Raw genomic sequence first — 16031 nt, forward strand, 5'->3', positions numbered from 1 at the left:
TGTTACAAAGGCGTCGTCTTTATTCTTATCAGCATCACTGACTCTCAGGGTTCACATTTCCCAACACCGCTCCTCTCCGTACAGTAGTTAATGTGCAATCTCACTTGTGGGCCTGGGGGGGGGGGGGCTTGGCTCTGGGTGGGGAGGGCATTGGCACTTCACATGGGCCAGTGGGTGATGGCCTGTCCCCATGAGAGGCATGGATGGGTGGGAGGGTGGCCACTGGGTTTGCCCCTAGTTGTCTTTCCTGCTAGGTGGGTTACTTTGTCACTCTCCTGGGTACTTGGGGTAGGGAGCATGCAGCTCTCAGGAGGGCAGGGCAAGCAGCTGACCGCCAGAGGAGGGGCGCAGGGGTGGCTCCTGAGGTAAGGCACAACCCTGTCTTTGGCTCTCCTAGTGAGTAGTTTTCTCCCCTGCACCCCTGGCTTTATACCTCCCCCACCCCAAGCCCCGGGAGTCAGGGCCACCTCCTGAGGTGCTTGGAGCCAATGGGCTCTGCTGCCCACTCTACTACAAGACCTCTCAGTCCCATGGAGCTGCCCCCTTACTAATTCTGGGCTGGGAGCACAGCCTGCCCTCACCATGGCCAGGCTCAGCTGCTTGCCAAGTTACCAGGAGATTGTGCTTTGGGATCTTCGCTGGGGGAGGTGGGACAACAGGCCAGGGCAAGGGTGGAGGGAGGGGGTATGACTAAGGTGCTTGTGCTTTAGCTAGGGGTGTCAACTCCCTCCACTCGGCCACCCAGGGCTAAGGTACTGGGGGCCAAGTCAGACCCAACACCCCACCCTCACCATCAGATGTTAAGAGGGACCCTGGCAGATATAGAGGGTGCTGCTGGCCTGGAGGCAGGTCTCCAGATCTGACTCAAAAGGCTCCATCCCACCTTCTTCAATCCTGCAACCCCCTGCCTCTAAAGAGGCAGCTAGAATGCAGAGTTGGGAAGAGGGAGGGAGGTCAGGGCTAGAACAGAACCAGTGAGATGGTGAAATGACGTTAATGGAGGGGTAACAAAAACCCTGTGCTCACATATCAAACTCAGAAACCCAAGAGCTTGCTCCTGGAGTTAGAGTGGAAAGGAACGGCCAGAGAAAGCTCCACAAATCACCAACAATGGATGTGGACCCTGCCCTGCCTCGTCCCCCAGGAGTGGGCTCAGCCAACTGGGACCTGTGAACACCCTTAAACTGTAGTCCTGGGGGAGAGTAAGCTGGTTGGATCCACAGGAGCCCTGGGGCACTGGGACTGGGCCCCTGTGGAAACATGCACCCACATTCCACACACACACACATTCAGTTTTCCCTGCATCCTGCCTTCCACAGCCCAGGGACCCAGGGGACCTCAGACACATTCCCATTGATTTGAAAAATAAAAGGAAATCTTATACTTCAATATTTCATTCGCTAAAAAAATGTTTCAAAAAGTTATGTACAGGGGTGGGGGCTGGGAGCCCTGCCCAGGGTCGGATGGGAGGAGGGCAGCAGCCACCCAGCCTGCTCCCTGGTTCCGACCCTGGTCTCGCTGCCTCTTGAACTTCGTGTTTTTAAAAGCAAACACTCTACACAGGCACGCACGCACACAGGCACGCACGCACGCATGCACGCACGCATACCCACAAATTCTGCCAGACTGGAAACCTGTCCTGAGACTCTCGCCTGCCCACAGGAGCACTGCTCTTAGAACCGGCCTTGTGGGTTGAGGGCCACAGAGGCAGAGCAGGGAGGGGTTAAGAGGGGTATGATGGAGGCTGCCACAGAGGGTCAGTTTTAGAATTTCTCAGCCTTTTGGGCTTGTTTCCTCAGCTGTAAAGTGGACAGTCCCTCTTGGCCTCACCTACCCCAGCCCCAAGGTGCAGGGACAGACAAGAGGGACAGGAAGGCGCTTTTGGAGACGTGGAAGCACTGGGGGTGGTGGTGGGAGGGGTCCTGAGAACCCCTGGGCCCATGGAGTTCCAAGCAGCCACAGTGAGGGGCAGGCTCTTCTGGAGCTCTGCCCATCCCCTAGCCGGGCCTGGTGCTGGGAAATGCCTAAGAGGATGGGGAACCAGGGCTCCCCATGAGTGTTGAGGAAGGTCACAGATCCCACCTGATGCCTGTCCTCTCCTGACCCAGCCCAGCTTGCTTTGGGGAAAAGGTGTGGGATGACAGGGAGGCAGAGAGGCTGGGAGCATGCAGCACCCTCTGCAGGTTCCGGGGAGGGACAGACAGTAGCTCGTGACTAAGGTGGTAGGGGATGTGTGTGACAGGAGGGGCCGTCTGTCTGAAGCTGTATTCTATGCCCATCATGTTTCAGCTCTTCCTCAGGGTTTCTGAGAAACTGCTGTAGGTGCCACCCTCTGCTGGGTGCAGTGCCTGCTTTGGTCTGCCAGCTCTTGCATCCTGACAGAGGGCATGGAGTACCCCTCACAGGTCCTGGGGAGGGACAGACAGTAGATTGTGACCGGGTGGTAGGTGGGGGGTGTGATAGATAGGAAGGGGAGTGTGACATCCTGTAAGGGGGTGTCACACGTATGTTACTGGAGAACCTCAGCTGAAGGGCCGGCCTCGCCATCGTGGCTGGCTGTCTCGAAGCTGTGTTCCATGCTCATCATGTCCGGCTCTATCTTGCCCGTGTCGCTGATGAAGCTGCTGTAACTATCACTCTCCACCAGGTGCAGCGGCTTGGTCTTGGGCAGCCAGCTTTTACGTACCACTCGGCGGGCATTGGTGCACATGTCAGCTGCAATGGCATTCATCTCGCTCTCCTTGAAGTTGGGGGCAAAGTTCTGGCAGTAGTCTGGGGGGTAGAGTAGGCAGCTCAGGCCTAGACTCCTCCCATCAAGTCTCCCAGCTTCTATGTCTAGTGGATCCCACTATCCATACAAAACTGCTGCCCACCTGGGCTCCCGCCCACTTAGGGACATGCAGTGCTGTAGGAATCAGAGCCTGGAAGGTTGCCAATGCAAACCTAGGCATTCCCTGGCAAGTGGTTGCCACTGCCACTGCCATTGCCTTGCCCCTGACGGATCTGGCCACTTCAACCTTCTCTTCACTACCCTAGACAAAGATCCCCCTCCTTGACAAAGGCACTCAGGTCCCTTCCACACTATGTGCCAAATGTGAAGAAACCCCTAACTGTAGCCTCTTTGCCAATAAGCTATAAGAGAACCTCAGAACCCCACCCCCCAACCCCTTTTCTAAGGTAGCTGTGGCTGACCCTGAACTCTTGAGTGCTGGTCAGAACCTTTTATTTCTTTTTAATTTTTTTTTTTTTTTTTTTAGAGACAGGGTTTCTCTGTGTAGTAGCTCTGGCTATCTTGGAACTCACTCTGTAGACCAGGCTGGCCTCAAACTTTAGAGATCTGCCTATCTCTGCGAGCACTAGGATTAAAAGTGTATGCCACCTCCGCCCAGCTAGAACCCTTTTCAAGTTTTAAGATTTATCATTATTTGGATATATGGCAGTCAGAGAACAACTTGTAGAAGGGACGAAGGGGATCAAACTCAGGTTGTTTAGCTGCTGCACCACCTCACTGACCCCAGACACCCCACCCCCTTTTTTGAGACAGGGTCTCTCTACATAGCTGTCCCTCAGATTCACAGAGTCACCTTCCTCTGTCTCCTGTGTGCATGCCACCATGCCTGGACACAGAAGCCTTTTAAATTGGTTATGGTGGATGGCCAGTGAGCTCTAGCGATCTTCCTGTCTTGTTTCCACAGGTCCATGATTTTAGATACCCAGCTTTTGTTGTGAATATTAGAGAGCTGAACCCAGGTCCTCATGCTTATGAGGCAAGCACTTTATCCACCAAGCCATCTCAAAACTCAACTCCTGGCCTGTATTGGGAGTTCAAGGCCTGTCTGATCTAGTTAGTTCTAGGCCAGCCAGGCAGCAAGGACTATGTAGAAAGACCCTGTCTCAAAAAAAAAAAAAACCCCAAACCAACAAACTGACCAAACCCAACCCCACCCATCTGTCATATCAAACACTGAAGGAAAAAACAAAAGCCCTCTGATCAGTGGTGGCCTTGAATCCCAGTGTACGGGAGGCAGTAGCAGGCAGATCTCTGAGTTCAAGGCCAGCTTGGTCTACAGAGTGAGTTCCAGGACAGTCAGGGCTACACAGAGAAACACTGTCTCGAAAAACCACACACACACACACACACACACACACACACACACACACACAAAACAAAACAAAACAAAATACCAAAGCCAAAAACAAAACAAAACACATCAGCCCACCCCAGAGCCCAGCAGGACACTCACACTTGACAGCATGAAGGACGCGACTGTCTAGCGGCTTGCGTCTAGGGTCATTGGTGGAAGAGCGGATGCCAGTGCCACAGCTATTGGCCAGTGTGTTCCTGGAGGTGGGGCAGAGGTATGGAGGGCATCAGAGTTCCTGGTAGAGGTGTGAGGGGATAACCTGTTCCCCAACCCTGGGGCTCCGGGGTGTACCTCACCTGTCAAAGAAAGAAGCCAGGAGCCGCCGCAACAAGACCTTGTGCCTCGTGCCTGCACTGACGTGGCAGTTCATGAGCTGAGCCCTTGTGATGTACACATTGGTGCCTAGTAAGAGAAGTCACATGCTCTGGACCCAAATCTCAACTCACCTAGTCTGAACACCCAAGTGTGCCAGAAGCACTCTGAATAAACCTAGGTAGGTGTATAAACAAGATGTCAGAGGCCAGAAAGACTAGCACCCCCAGGCCCCTATGGCAGTGAGCTCCAATCTTCTGGCCCAGCCACACCCCCTCCCCACTAGCTGTTATGCCCAGAAACCTACAGACTGGTCTTTGATGAGAAGCAAATCAATTCCCCTCTCCTTCCTCTCCCTGCTCTTTTCTTTTTGGTTAAGATAGGGTCTCACTCTGTAGCCAGGCTTGCTTCAAATTCTGAATCTCAGATCCTAGGTGTGTTCTATCTATCTCACCCTGAAGATAGCTTGGTACCATTCTCCTCACCCACCTCCCTTTTATGGTGCTTCAAATAAAACTTGGAATCTAGCTGAGCAGTGCTGGCGCACACCTGCAATCCCAGCACTGCAATCCCAGCACTGCAATCCCAGCACTCGGGAGGCAGAGGCAGGTGGATCTCTGTGAGTCTGAGGCCAGCCTGGTCTAGAGTGACAACCAAGACTACACTGAGAAACTTTGTCTCGAAAAACCAAACCAAACAAAAACAAAAACAAAAACAAACTTGGGATCTCTCTAGCATGCTGGTATGCTACACTGAGTCATACCCCAGCCTTAAGTTCAACTAACTTTTTTTTTTTTTTTGAGACAAAGTCTCATGTATCCCAGACTAGCCTCAAACTTGCTGTATAACTAGGGTAGACCACGATCTTTTGACTCTTCTGCCTCCCTCTGGAATGTTGAAATTATAGATGTACACCACCACTATGCCTAGATCATGCAGTGCTTGGAATAGAGTATATATACACATATGGTATGGGATCTAGGGCTTCGTGTATGCTAGGTAAGGAGTCCCCAGCCCCAAATCATCTAAGTTAACACCTCTCTTGTTAGGACAGCTGCTACCAAAGCTGTCCAAATGAGAACTGCGGGTGTCAGCTGCCTTGGGACACACAGGGCGCTAGTTTATAATAACTGTGACGTGAGACCAGAGGTTGCACAGCAAAGGGATTGGGGGACTAAAGCCCGGCCAGCACACCTGTCACGAGCTCCAGCTTCTCGGAGGGGTCACCTTCATCATAGAGCTTTGGGTGGCAGCGGTTGCCAATCTGGTTGATAAGTTCAGCTGGAAGAGATGCCAGGTCTTGTCGCACCCGGATTCGACTTCGAGACTCGAGGACCACCTGCTCAGGGAGGGCCTCTACCTTCTCAGCTGTGGGAACAGTGGCAAGTACATTCATGTCACACACACACACACACACACACACACACACACACACACGCACGCACGCACGCACGCACACACGCACGCGCATGCACGCGCGCACACACACACACACACACACACACACACACACACACATGCACGCACCCACTGGGGCGCGCACCTACTGGAGGAGGGGTGGTACTCACCTGTCTGACCAACGTTCAACATACTGTACATGGTGTACATATTGCAGATCTGACGGTACTGCTCATCTGTACCCTCTTCACCTGCATCTTCTTCTTCGTCCTCCTCATTGTGGTAGGAGCCAGGGCTGTCACTGGTGTAGGCACTGGAGGTACCTGGGCTGGTCCGCTCTGACATGCTGGGTCCACTCACACATCCCCCCACTGCAACCACAGCCACCGCTGCTGTAGCTGTGGCCACTGAGACTGGCTGGGGCATCCGGTTAGGGGCTAGGTCTGGTGTGGAGAACTTGGCCATCTTGCGGCTGCCATTGTTGCCACCACTGCTTCCAGCCTCCTTCTGGCTGCTATCCCACAGCCTCTTGGCCATGGGTGTGCACTGCACGGAGTCCAACTCCTGTTCTGTCTTGACTCGTGACACAAGGGGCAGGGGCGTGCTACAGGCTGGCCAGCCCAGTGTCTGCGCTACAGGGCTCTGCGGCTCTGAAGATGGGGCTTCCTCCGGGTGCAGGCCCTGGGAGTCGCAACTTGGAGAGCTAACTTTGAGGAAGAACTCGGTGCCCTTCTCCATGATCTCCTGAATCTGCAGGAAGCCGGCTGTGTAGATGAGCAGGAACTGGTCCCCCATGTTCATGCTCAGCCGGCCCGTGTAGCAGAATGTGAGGATCTGCTGGAATGACTGTGGCTGCACCGCGGCTGGCAGCTCCACCACAGCGCTGCGGCTGCTGTTGAACAGGTCCCGGAAGTAGGAGCTGCTGGCGGCCAGCACAGCACGGTGGGCCTTGAAGGCGTGGCCCTTAACCACCACTGACACGTCACAGTACAGTCCCTGCAGCCGCTGCTCATTGAGGCACTCAAGGATGCTGTTGCCAAAGTTTGGAATCTCCATCTGCAGGGTCTGCGCCATGGCAGCAGCTGCGTGAGGACAGGAGATAGATACTGGACAGGTCAGGTGGCGGAAACCAACAAAGGCCCTGCCTTGCCTCAGCAACCTCACCTCCTGTAGGAGCACATGGGAACCACAACGTCCACATGGTGAAATCTGTGATACATCTAAGAATGGCAGTGCCACCTCCACTTCCTGTCCCCATACAGCCCTGCCTTCAGTCACCCTGTGGTCATCTGCAGGGGACTGGTTCAGGGGCACTACAGATACTGGAATCCGCAGCCACTCAAGCCCCCTGCTTTCTTGTGTTGCTAGTGATTGAACCCGGGGCCTTCAGTGTGCTAGGCAAGTGCTCCACCACTAAGCTTCTGGGCTTGATGTTACTCAGGCTGGCCTTAGAGTCTTGGTCTTCCTGCCTCCACCTCTAGAGTGCTAGGGTTACTGATGTGGCTCCATACATTTTTAATGATCTCTAGAGGACTTGTAATACCTGGTTCAATATAAGTGCTATATAAATACTTTCCATATTCAAAATTCTTGTCTATTGAAGACAGGTTTCCTGTTATAGCTGGCCTGCAACTCAGGGCACTCCTGCCTCAGCCTTCAGAATGCCAGGATAATAGGTGTGAATACCTGGATTTAAAAATGTTCTGGGCAGGGGCTCAGCACTTAAGAGTACTTGTGTTCCTACAGAGGACCAGGGTTTGATTCCAAGCATCCATATGGTGGCTCACAACTATCCATAACCCTAGTTCCAGAGGATCCAACAGGCACATATGGTGTACATAAACGCATGTAGGCAAACATCCACACACATAGAATAAAGTAAAAATAAAATGAATCTAAAAAAACTTTAAAAATGTTCTGGGCAGTGCTGGGGGTGGTACCCAGTGTTTTCCATAGCTAGGCACATGCTCTACCACTGAGTTTCACCATCAGAAGAACTCTTTGTGGATCTATGGTTGGCTGAATGTAGGGATGCGGGACCTGCAGACTCTGAGAGCAGATGGCCAAGAACAGTCTTTTAGAGCACACAAGGAGACACAGGTATACTCCACCAACATTCTTACATTCCATGTAAGAATGGCCATTGGCATGTCAATACCACTGTCTGCAGCCCAGAATATGACTGTTGGCACTCACTGTTCATGCTGCTAGTCACCATGGAAGTGTACATTCAAACCATAATGCAAAACAGGCATCACCTCATACTGTTGGCTTGAAAGCAGGAACAGAGCAGGCAAAAGGCTGGAGTGTGTGAACAAGGCTCTAAGTTCATCCACTTCCATCCCCACTGCAGAATATGGCAGGTAGTACCAAAGGTAAGCCCTCTGAACGCTTACATACTCTGGAGAGAATATAATATGGAAAAGTACTTGGACAAAGTCTCAAGGTTCTTCATATGATAGAAAAAAGCCAGACAGTAAGGACCACAGGACATATGATTCCATTTATATGAAATGTCCACAACAGGCAAGTCCATTAACACGTGAAACATAGTTGCAAGGAGCTGGGAAAGGAGAAATAAATTTGCTTAGAGCAAAGGGATATGTACTTATTCTTGGTGTAATGAACTATCACTTAAAGTTAACAATGATCAGGGCTGGATGGCTCAGCAGTTGAGAGCACTGGCTGCTCTTCCAGAGAACCATGTTTAATTCCAGACACTCACATGGCAACTCAAAACAGTCTGTAACTCCAAGATCTGACATCTTCACACCGACATAGATGCAGACAAAACACCAATGCACATAAAAATAATTTTTTTAAAAAAGTTAACAATTGATCAATGACAGACTGTTTCTGAATACATGAAAGATCACTATGCAGCAAGGTTTGGTACTCCTAGCAACTCTGAAGGGCAGAGAAGGGGAGGATCCACTGTGCCTGAATATAGAGGTTAGCCTGGGCAATATAGATCCCCATCTCAAAAATAAGTAACTATTACAGTTTAAAGGGGTGGAGTGCATGATTTATCTCAACAAAACTGTTGAACAAAACCCAGCAAATAGGGCTGGGATACAGCACTTGCCTACATGATGCTACGCTTCTGCCCTGCCAAATCCCCACCCCCAAACAAACAGAAAAGGAGACCGCAACCGTTTCCCTCTGCACAGAACTGGAAAGCTGTGCAAAGTGTATTTTTCTGATCTTGAATTTTGTACTTTGTGGGCATACTGTTCATTTGCAAAATTAAAAAAAGATTTCAGGGTTTGGGGATTTAGCTCAGTGGCCCTGGGTTTGGTCCTCAGCTCAAAAACAAAATTAAAAGATTTCTTACTGCTTTTGTTTATGGACAGGTTTCTGCTATGTAGCCCAGGCTCACTTTGAGCTTGCACTGATTCTTTGTCAGCCTTCTCTGTGCTGGGGAGCCTCCACACCCAGCTCCAATTGTGTCTTTCTTTCCAATTCTTTCTTTCAAGACAAGATCTCATTATATAGCCCCAGGCTAGCCTTGAATTCACACACAGATATCCACCTGCCTCTACTTCCCAAGTGCTGGGGTTAAGTTTGCTGGGCTTACTTAAATGGTTTTTAAGAAATTGACTCAGTTGGAGTAGAACACCCATGTTGTCCCAGCTCTCAGAGGGTAGGCTAAGGCAAGGCCTCACTATGTCGCTCTGGCTGGCCTACAGCTCACTATGTAGACCAGACTGGACTTAAACTCAGAAATACACTTGCCTCTTATTCCCAAATGCTGGGATTAAAGGCATGGCCATCACTCTGGGCTTTTTTAAATTTAAAGTTACATTTATTCATTTTGTTTTGCCAGCAAGTGTATCTGTGCACTGCCTGTGTGCTTGGGGCCCTTAGAGGTCAGAAGAGGGAGATGGAGCTATGAATAGCTGTGGACCATGGGGGTTCTGGGAGTCCAACCCGAGGCTTTTGTAATTGCTGAGCCCTCCTTCACACACACACACACACACACACACACACACACACACACACACACACATACACACACACACAAACACACCTTAATGCATGTGTACACACACATACTACAGCACATGCATGGCAGTCAAAGACAACTTTATGGAGTCAGTTCTCCTTCCACCTTTATGTGAGCTCTAGGGATTGAACTCAGGCTGCCAGGCTCATAAAGAAAGTGCTTTTATCTGCTGAGCCATCTCACCAGCAAAACAAATCTGAAAATATAGCAAATTGGGCTTTGTCTTTGCTTCATGAAGAGCCCACTGGGGCAGGCAGTTTCTCCAAGCAGCACACCTGTGTCCTTGACCCTAGGACTGGACCAGGCATGGTAGTATTTGCATGTAGTTCCAGCTACTCAGGAGGCTGAGGTAGGACAGGCTGAACATGGGAGTTCAAGATCAGCTTGGGCCACATAAACCAGACCTCTCAACTGTTTCTAACCCCAGTTCCTGGGAATCAGATGCCCTCCTTGGGCATGGCACGCCCATGGTACACATACATGCAGGGAAAACACCCATACACATAAAATATAAATACCCACCAACAGTATTTTTAAAAAGATTCAATCATCAGCCCTATTGCTTCAAATCTAATTCCATGTCTAAAACAAGAGTAGGGGGCTCTGAAGCATTATCTTGGCCTCCTCTGACATATGACATAAGGACAGCCAGAAGATAGGATCAAACTTGGGAACTGATGTCACTGAGTTTCAGACCTTGATACTGCTGTTGACTCGTCTGTGGGAAGGGGGCTGCCAGGGTGTTTCCTGTGAAGAGACCATGGGCTCTTGGGGAAGAGGGCCTTGGACAATAGACTTGAGCCCCACCAAGGTCACACAGGCATGGCAGTGGGTCCCACATCTGCACCACAAAAATAAACAAGCAAATAAACAAACCAGCTCAGTATGATGGTGCATAGCAGTAGTCCCAGCAGTGGGTAGAGGAAGTAAGCAACAGTGCTGGCATGAGCTTTAGAGACCCAGTCTCAAAACACTAAACCAAAAGATCTGTTTCTAATGCAATAGTTAAGCAGGACTTTGGCAGGCACAGAGACACGCAACTATTCTCTGGGCAAGTGGAGTCAAAAGATAAGTTTGAAGCTGGGGCTGGCAAGATGGCACAGCAGTTAAGAGCACTGTCATCCCTGGTTCAATTCCCAGCACCCACATGGCAACTCCGAACTGTAACTCTAGTTCTAGAGGATCTGATGCCCTCTTCTGGATTCTTCAGGCACTGCATGCACATGCTGCAGACATACATGCAGGCCAAAAGAGGTCCTGTTTCAAAAAAATGGGCAGGGGGGCAGGCCTTTGGGAGGTAATTAATTAGTTCATGATGGTTCCACCTTCATGAGATACCCAAGGAAGCCTGTTCACCCCTCCCATTCCCTCCCTCTACAGCCCTCAGCAAACAATGAAGACTAAGCCTGCAGTACCTTCATCTTGAACTTCCAGCCTCCAGAGTGAGCAATAAATTTCTGCTGGGGCAGCTCAGTGGCAAAGTCTCTGGTTCCAACCTCAGCAGCATCAATTGGATACATATATTCCCACTCAGACAGTATGAAGGAAAAGTAAACACCCTGACAGTAAAGAGAAAAGTGGTCTACTTGTATGGGTCCTATAGTTTGTCTTTTTGCTGTTATTTTTGAGACAGGGTCTCAAGTTGCCCAGGCTGAACTCTACCTTGAATAGGCAGATAGCAGAGGAAGAAACTGAATTCCCACCCTAGCCTCCCAAGTATGTGTATCACCACAATCAGCAGGCAATCATTTCTGTGGTCTTTTGTTTTTGAGACAGGGTCTCACTATGTAGACCAGGCTGCCCTTGAACTTACCAAGATCTGCTTGCCTCTGCCTTCCAAGTCCTAGGGCAAGCACGCGTGCGCGCACATGCACATGCACATGCACACAGAATTCATTTTCTTTCCCTGAAAGTCTGTCATTAAACCTATGGCAGGAACAGGATGAACAGCAGTTCCCTTTCCCAGGGCCTGATAACAGCTCAGACAAGACCATCTCATTTCTCAGGCTATTTCCTGAGATGAAATAAGCCTTCCTAACATCTGATTTAGGAGAACAGGCCACAGAAGCAAAAACAGAGGCCAACTTTGTTCCTGAATCCTGTCCATGAAACAGACAATACTGAGGCAGTCAGGAGCCCTGGATGGGCCAAGCTTCACAATCCAGAAAAGGAGTCTGCTGGCTACCTGGGGGCCCTTACCACAGGGTCTCCAAAGGTCAATCTGGTCTGGTTTTCCTCCTGGCTATGCCCCTCCCTCTTCTTCCTCCACTAGCATCTCCAGGACTGGGCATCTCTGTCTGCTACCTCTTCCTCCTTGCTCTAAGTAGCCCATGCACTTTACCTTCTGCCTGTAGCCACTTCAGATCCTTAGAGCCCAGCAGCTGTTCTGCCTGTCTTCATGGAGCCCTGACCTGGGTAATGCCATCAGGTCTGATCTTAAGCCTACTCTTCCAAGTCACAGTCTACTCTGAGCACCTTCAGACCCAAAAGACAGAGCAGGGGAACAAATATCAAGTGCAAAGTCTCTGAGGTGACAGGCATAAAATAATACTAGTGGTGGAACTAAGGGAGGATGGTTCCATTGTAGATGGGCCTTGATGAGATGCACTGGAGACCATGCAGGACCACGGTACCAGCAAAGGGACACATGTTAAATGAGACAATGCATCAACTCTTATTTGTTTTGAGACCAAGTCTTGGTACATGTAGATAGTCCAGTCTGGCTCTGGACCCTGGCTGAGAGCGCCTACAGGTCAGGTATGATGACTGTTTCTCATTCATCAAGTAAAAAAACTGAGACTTTAGTCTCACCTACCTGGAAGGCTAAAGTAGGAGGACACTTGGGTTAAGAGTTAAGGTTCCACAGCAAGACTATGGTAAAGCAAAGTAAACAACAGAACAAAGACCTGCCTGGAGAACTCACATCTCTTCAAACACAGACGCTTCAGTCCTTTATAGACTGGCACAGTAGTACATAGAATGTAAACCCTGACAGAACCTAGGGCCTCTGCACAGCAGGCTGGTGCTCTTCCACTGTGCACCACCTCCAGTGCTTCTATACCTTAAATCACCTCTAGATGGCTTCTAGTACCAAATCTAATAAAAATGCTACATACGAGATGTCAGAAGCCAACTAGTTGCAAGGCCACTAAGTAAAGCTTGACTCCAGAATAGTGATCCCCAGGACCCACATGGTAGGAGAGAACTGTCTTCCCCAAGTTGTCCTCTGATCTCCATACCCTGCCAAATAAATAAATTAAAATTTAATTTAAAAAAAGGTAAATACATAAATCAAAGAAGATAGTTATCTCGGGAGGCAGAGGCAGGCAGATCTCTGTGAGTTCGAGGCCAGCCTGGGCTACAGAGTGAGTTCCAGGAAAGACACAAAGCTACACAGAAAAACTCTGTCTCAAAAAACAAAAAAAAAAACCCAAAAAACAAACAAACAAACAAACAAAAAACAAAAACAAAAAAAACACCACCAACAACAACAAAAGAAGCTAGTTATATGCCCTACTAACCCCAGCATTTGGGAGGCTGAGGCAGGAGAAGCATTAGTTCAAGATTGGTCTGGACTATGTATGTGTAGCTAGATTCTGTCTCAAAACGGTATTGTTTAGGGGATAAGGAGAAAAAACAAGTCTGTTCTGGGAAGGGGGTGCAGCTCAATGGTAGAGTGCTTGTCCAACTGGCACAGGCTAGGGATTCCATTCTTAAAATCACAAAAAGAGCCCAGCAGTGGTGGTGCACACCTTTAATCCCAGCACTTGGGAGGCAGAGGCAAGAGGATCTCTGTGAGTTCAAGGCCAGCCTGGGCTACAGAGTGAGTTCCAGGAAAGGCGGAAAGCTACACAGAGAAACCCTGTCTTGAAAAACCAAAAACCAAAAACCACAAAAAGAAGTGAAGTGTGTACATGTTCAATGTAGACACAACACTGTTTTTGAATAGTTTACAATTTATGGTCAAGTATGCAGATGCAGAACCTGCAAACAAAGGTATTTCTGTATTCCACTAGGCTTAAATCTCTGACAATGTTTGCCACTGGTGATGGTATAGTACTACTGGCTTGATATCAGTCTATGAAATGGATTTACACAGGCTGGTGACATGGCTCAGTGGGTAAAGATATCTGCTGCTAAGCCTAGCAAACTGAGTTTAATCTCCAACACCCACAAGGTGGAAAGAACCAACTCCCACAAATTACTACCCCACAAACATGTTTTGGACTATCAACAGAATCACCTCAGCTGTTCTTAGCTGACATCAACATCACCAGCTAGTATTGGTATTGTCTCTTGTGCACCTTCCTGTCTGTAAACTGTCATTTTATGCCTTCCACCGGCTCCTGGAACCTGCGCTGTTGCAAGGATTACCCATTAGGCAGTCGTCCCGAAGGGTTCCTCAGTACCTTCACAGCCCAGTTCAGCACAGACAACAGGAATCTCCCATAATCCTCCCTCCCCCAAAATCAGACACCAGGTATTACTGGAGCACCAAATCAATGTCATTTATACCAGGTCATTCTTTTGTTGTTGACAGTCTCACTATGTTGCGCTGGCTAGCCTGGATTCACCTGCCTCTGCCACCTAGTACTGGGATTAAAGGTGTGTATTACCATGTCTGGCCACCAGCTCAATTCTTGGTGATGGGATGCTATCCTACACAACTGTCTTAGGCTAGTAAGTAACCCTGGCCTAAGACCTCTGGCCAGGGTCTCAGGGCTAAGTAGAGTGACCCAGCAGTGACATCTGACTCTGCTCCATCCTAATATCCACTCCTCCTCATCTTTTCTGCTCTACTTAGAAAACACCAGGCAAGAAGTCCCACAAGTTCTAACTTCTGCACCTCTGCTGAGGCAGCATAGGGAAGAGCAGACAGGATGACAAGCATCCTTGGGCACAAACTATGACATGTTACTTCTGACCTGCCTGATTCTCTCTCCCAATCCCACCCATCCACAGACAGGGTCAATGCACTTCAGGGAAGACACCATTAGCAAACAGGCCACTATTGCAGGTTTCGGAGAAAAAGGTTATATGAAAAAAGGACTGCTTCAATTTTATCATGTGCCAGAAGGTGATGAAAATACATAGGGCTATCTAGTCATGGGTTTGAATGAGCTCAAAACACAGAGGAGTGCTCAGTGTAATCCGGGGGTAGAATTCTAGTATGGAAGGGAAAGGAATTCACAAGAAGGGGGCACACTCACCCAGCAATGCCTCAAGCTCTGCTCAGGTGTGCAGCTGGGCCAGGCAGGTGCTGTTTTGCTGGCTCTGGCAATGAACCCCTGGGTCAGAGCTCATTGGCCAGCCTTCTAATGGGCCCTGTACAGCCTAAACACAGATTTCCAGAAAGCCTAGTTCATGAACCTGAGGTGGGTGGTGGTGGACAGATTTTAAGAGACTGAAATGGCTGGGCTGTGGTGGCACACGCCTTTAATCCCAGCATTTGGGAGGCAGAGGTGGATCTCTGTGAGTTTGAGGCCAGCCTGGTCTACAGAGTGAATTCAAGGACAGCCAGAGCTGCACAGAGAAACCCTGTCTTGAAAAAGAAATGGGGGGAGGGAACTCTGGATGTAAGTCAAGGGATCTGAACTTTGCCTGGGGGTGTTTGGGAGACCCATGGGATCCTCTGACTGGGTTCGTCTTTCTTGTGGACAGCATGAAGGATCTCTGGCCACACCAGGGTCATTCCTCATTCTACTCCCACAAAGACAGAATGTTTGGTAACTCAGCAGGAGCCTGGCACACACTCAATAAAAGCTTTGAATGTGTTGTCCTCATCCAGAACACCAACAACAACCACCTAACTTCCTTCTTATTCAGATCATGGCTCTTCTTTGACTACCCAATGGAAATCTCTCTGCCCCCACACCACTGACCATCTCCTCGCCTTGGTATATCATCTTCTTTAATACAGCAGCCTAGTTTCTCTGTACCCCCGGGGACCATTTCCTTGTCTAAGTTTGGTCACCATCTGAACAGGAATTGCCAGAACCAACTCCTGATGAATGTGTTACTCAGAGCGGCTTCTTCAGTTCCCAGCAAGGGAATGGGCACAGAACACTGAAATCAAACTGTCCACTTCAGCCTGTCTGCTTGTTGGGCTTGCCTGAGTTCTCACTGAAAAGCAGATATGACCAGTGCACCTTCTGTTCTAGTTTCAGGTG

At 49.6% G+C, this 16031-nt stretch overlaps 1 protein-coding gene across 2 annotated transcripts in view; it reads right to left on the bottom strand.

Annotated features, from left to right (window-relative positions):
- Nacc1 (nucleus accumbens associated 1) overlaps window positions 1–16031 on the bottom strand; it is an 18839-nt gene continuing 2808 nt past the window's right edge. The window contains exons 2-7 of one of the 2 annotated variants that reach the window (XM_036188617.1): window positions 8114–8256; window positions 6026–6937; window positions 5652–5825; window positions 4442–4547; window positions 4245–4342; window positions 1–2772 (exon numbers count right to left, since the gene is read on the bottom strand). In XM_036188617.1, the coding sequence (XP_036044510.1) occupies window positions 2510–2772; window positions 4245–4342; window positions 4442–4547; window positions 5652–5825; window positions 6026–6929 (1545 nt within the window). In that variant the 5' untranslated portion in view covers window positions 6930–6937; window positions 8114–8256 and the 3' untranslated portion in view covers window positions 1–2509. The remainder of the gene's footprint in view (window positions 2773–4244; window positions 4343–4441; window positions 4548–5651; window positions 5826–6025; window positions 6938–8113; window positions 8257–16031) is intronic. The other variant, XM_036188615.1, reaches the window with a different exon arrangement.

Source organism: Onychomys torridus, chromosome 5 (genome assembly GCF_903995425.1).
Source record: "Onychomys torridus chromosome 5, mOncTor1.1, whole genome shotgun sequence".
In the NCBI taxonomy this organism is placed as follows: domain Eukaryota; kingdom Metazoa; phylum Chordata; class Mammalia; order Rodentia; family Cricetidae; genus Onychomys; species Onychomys torridus.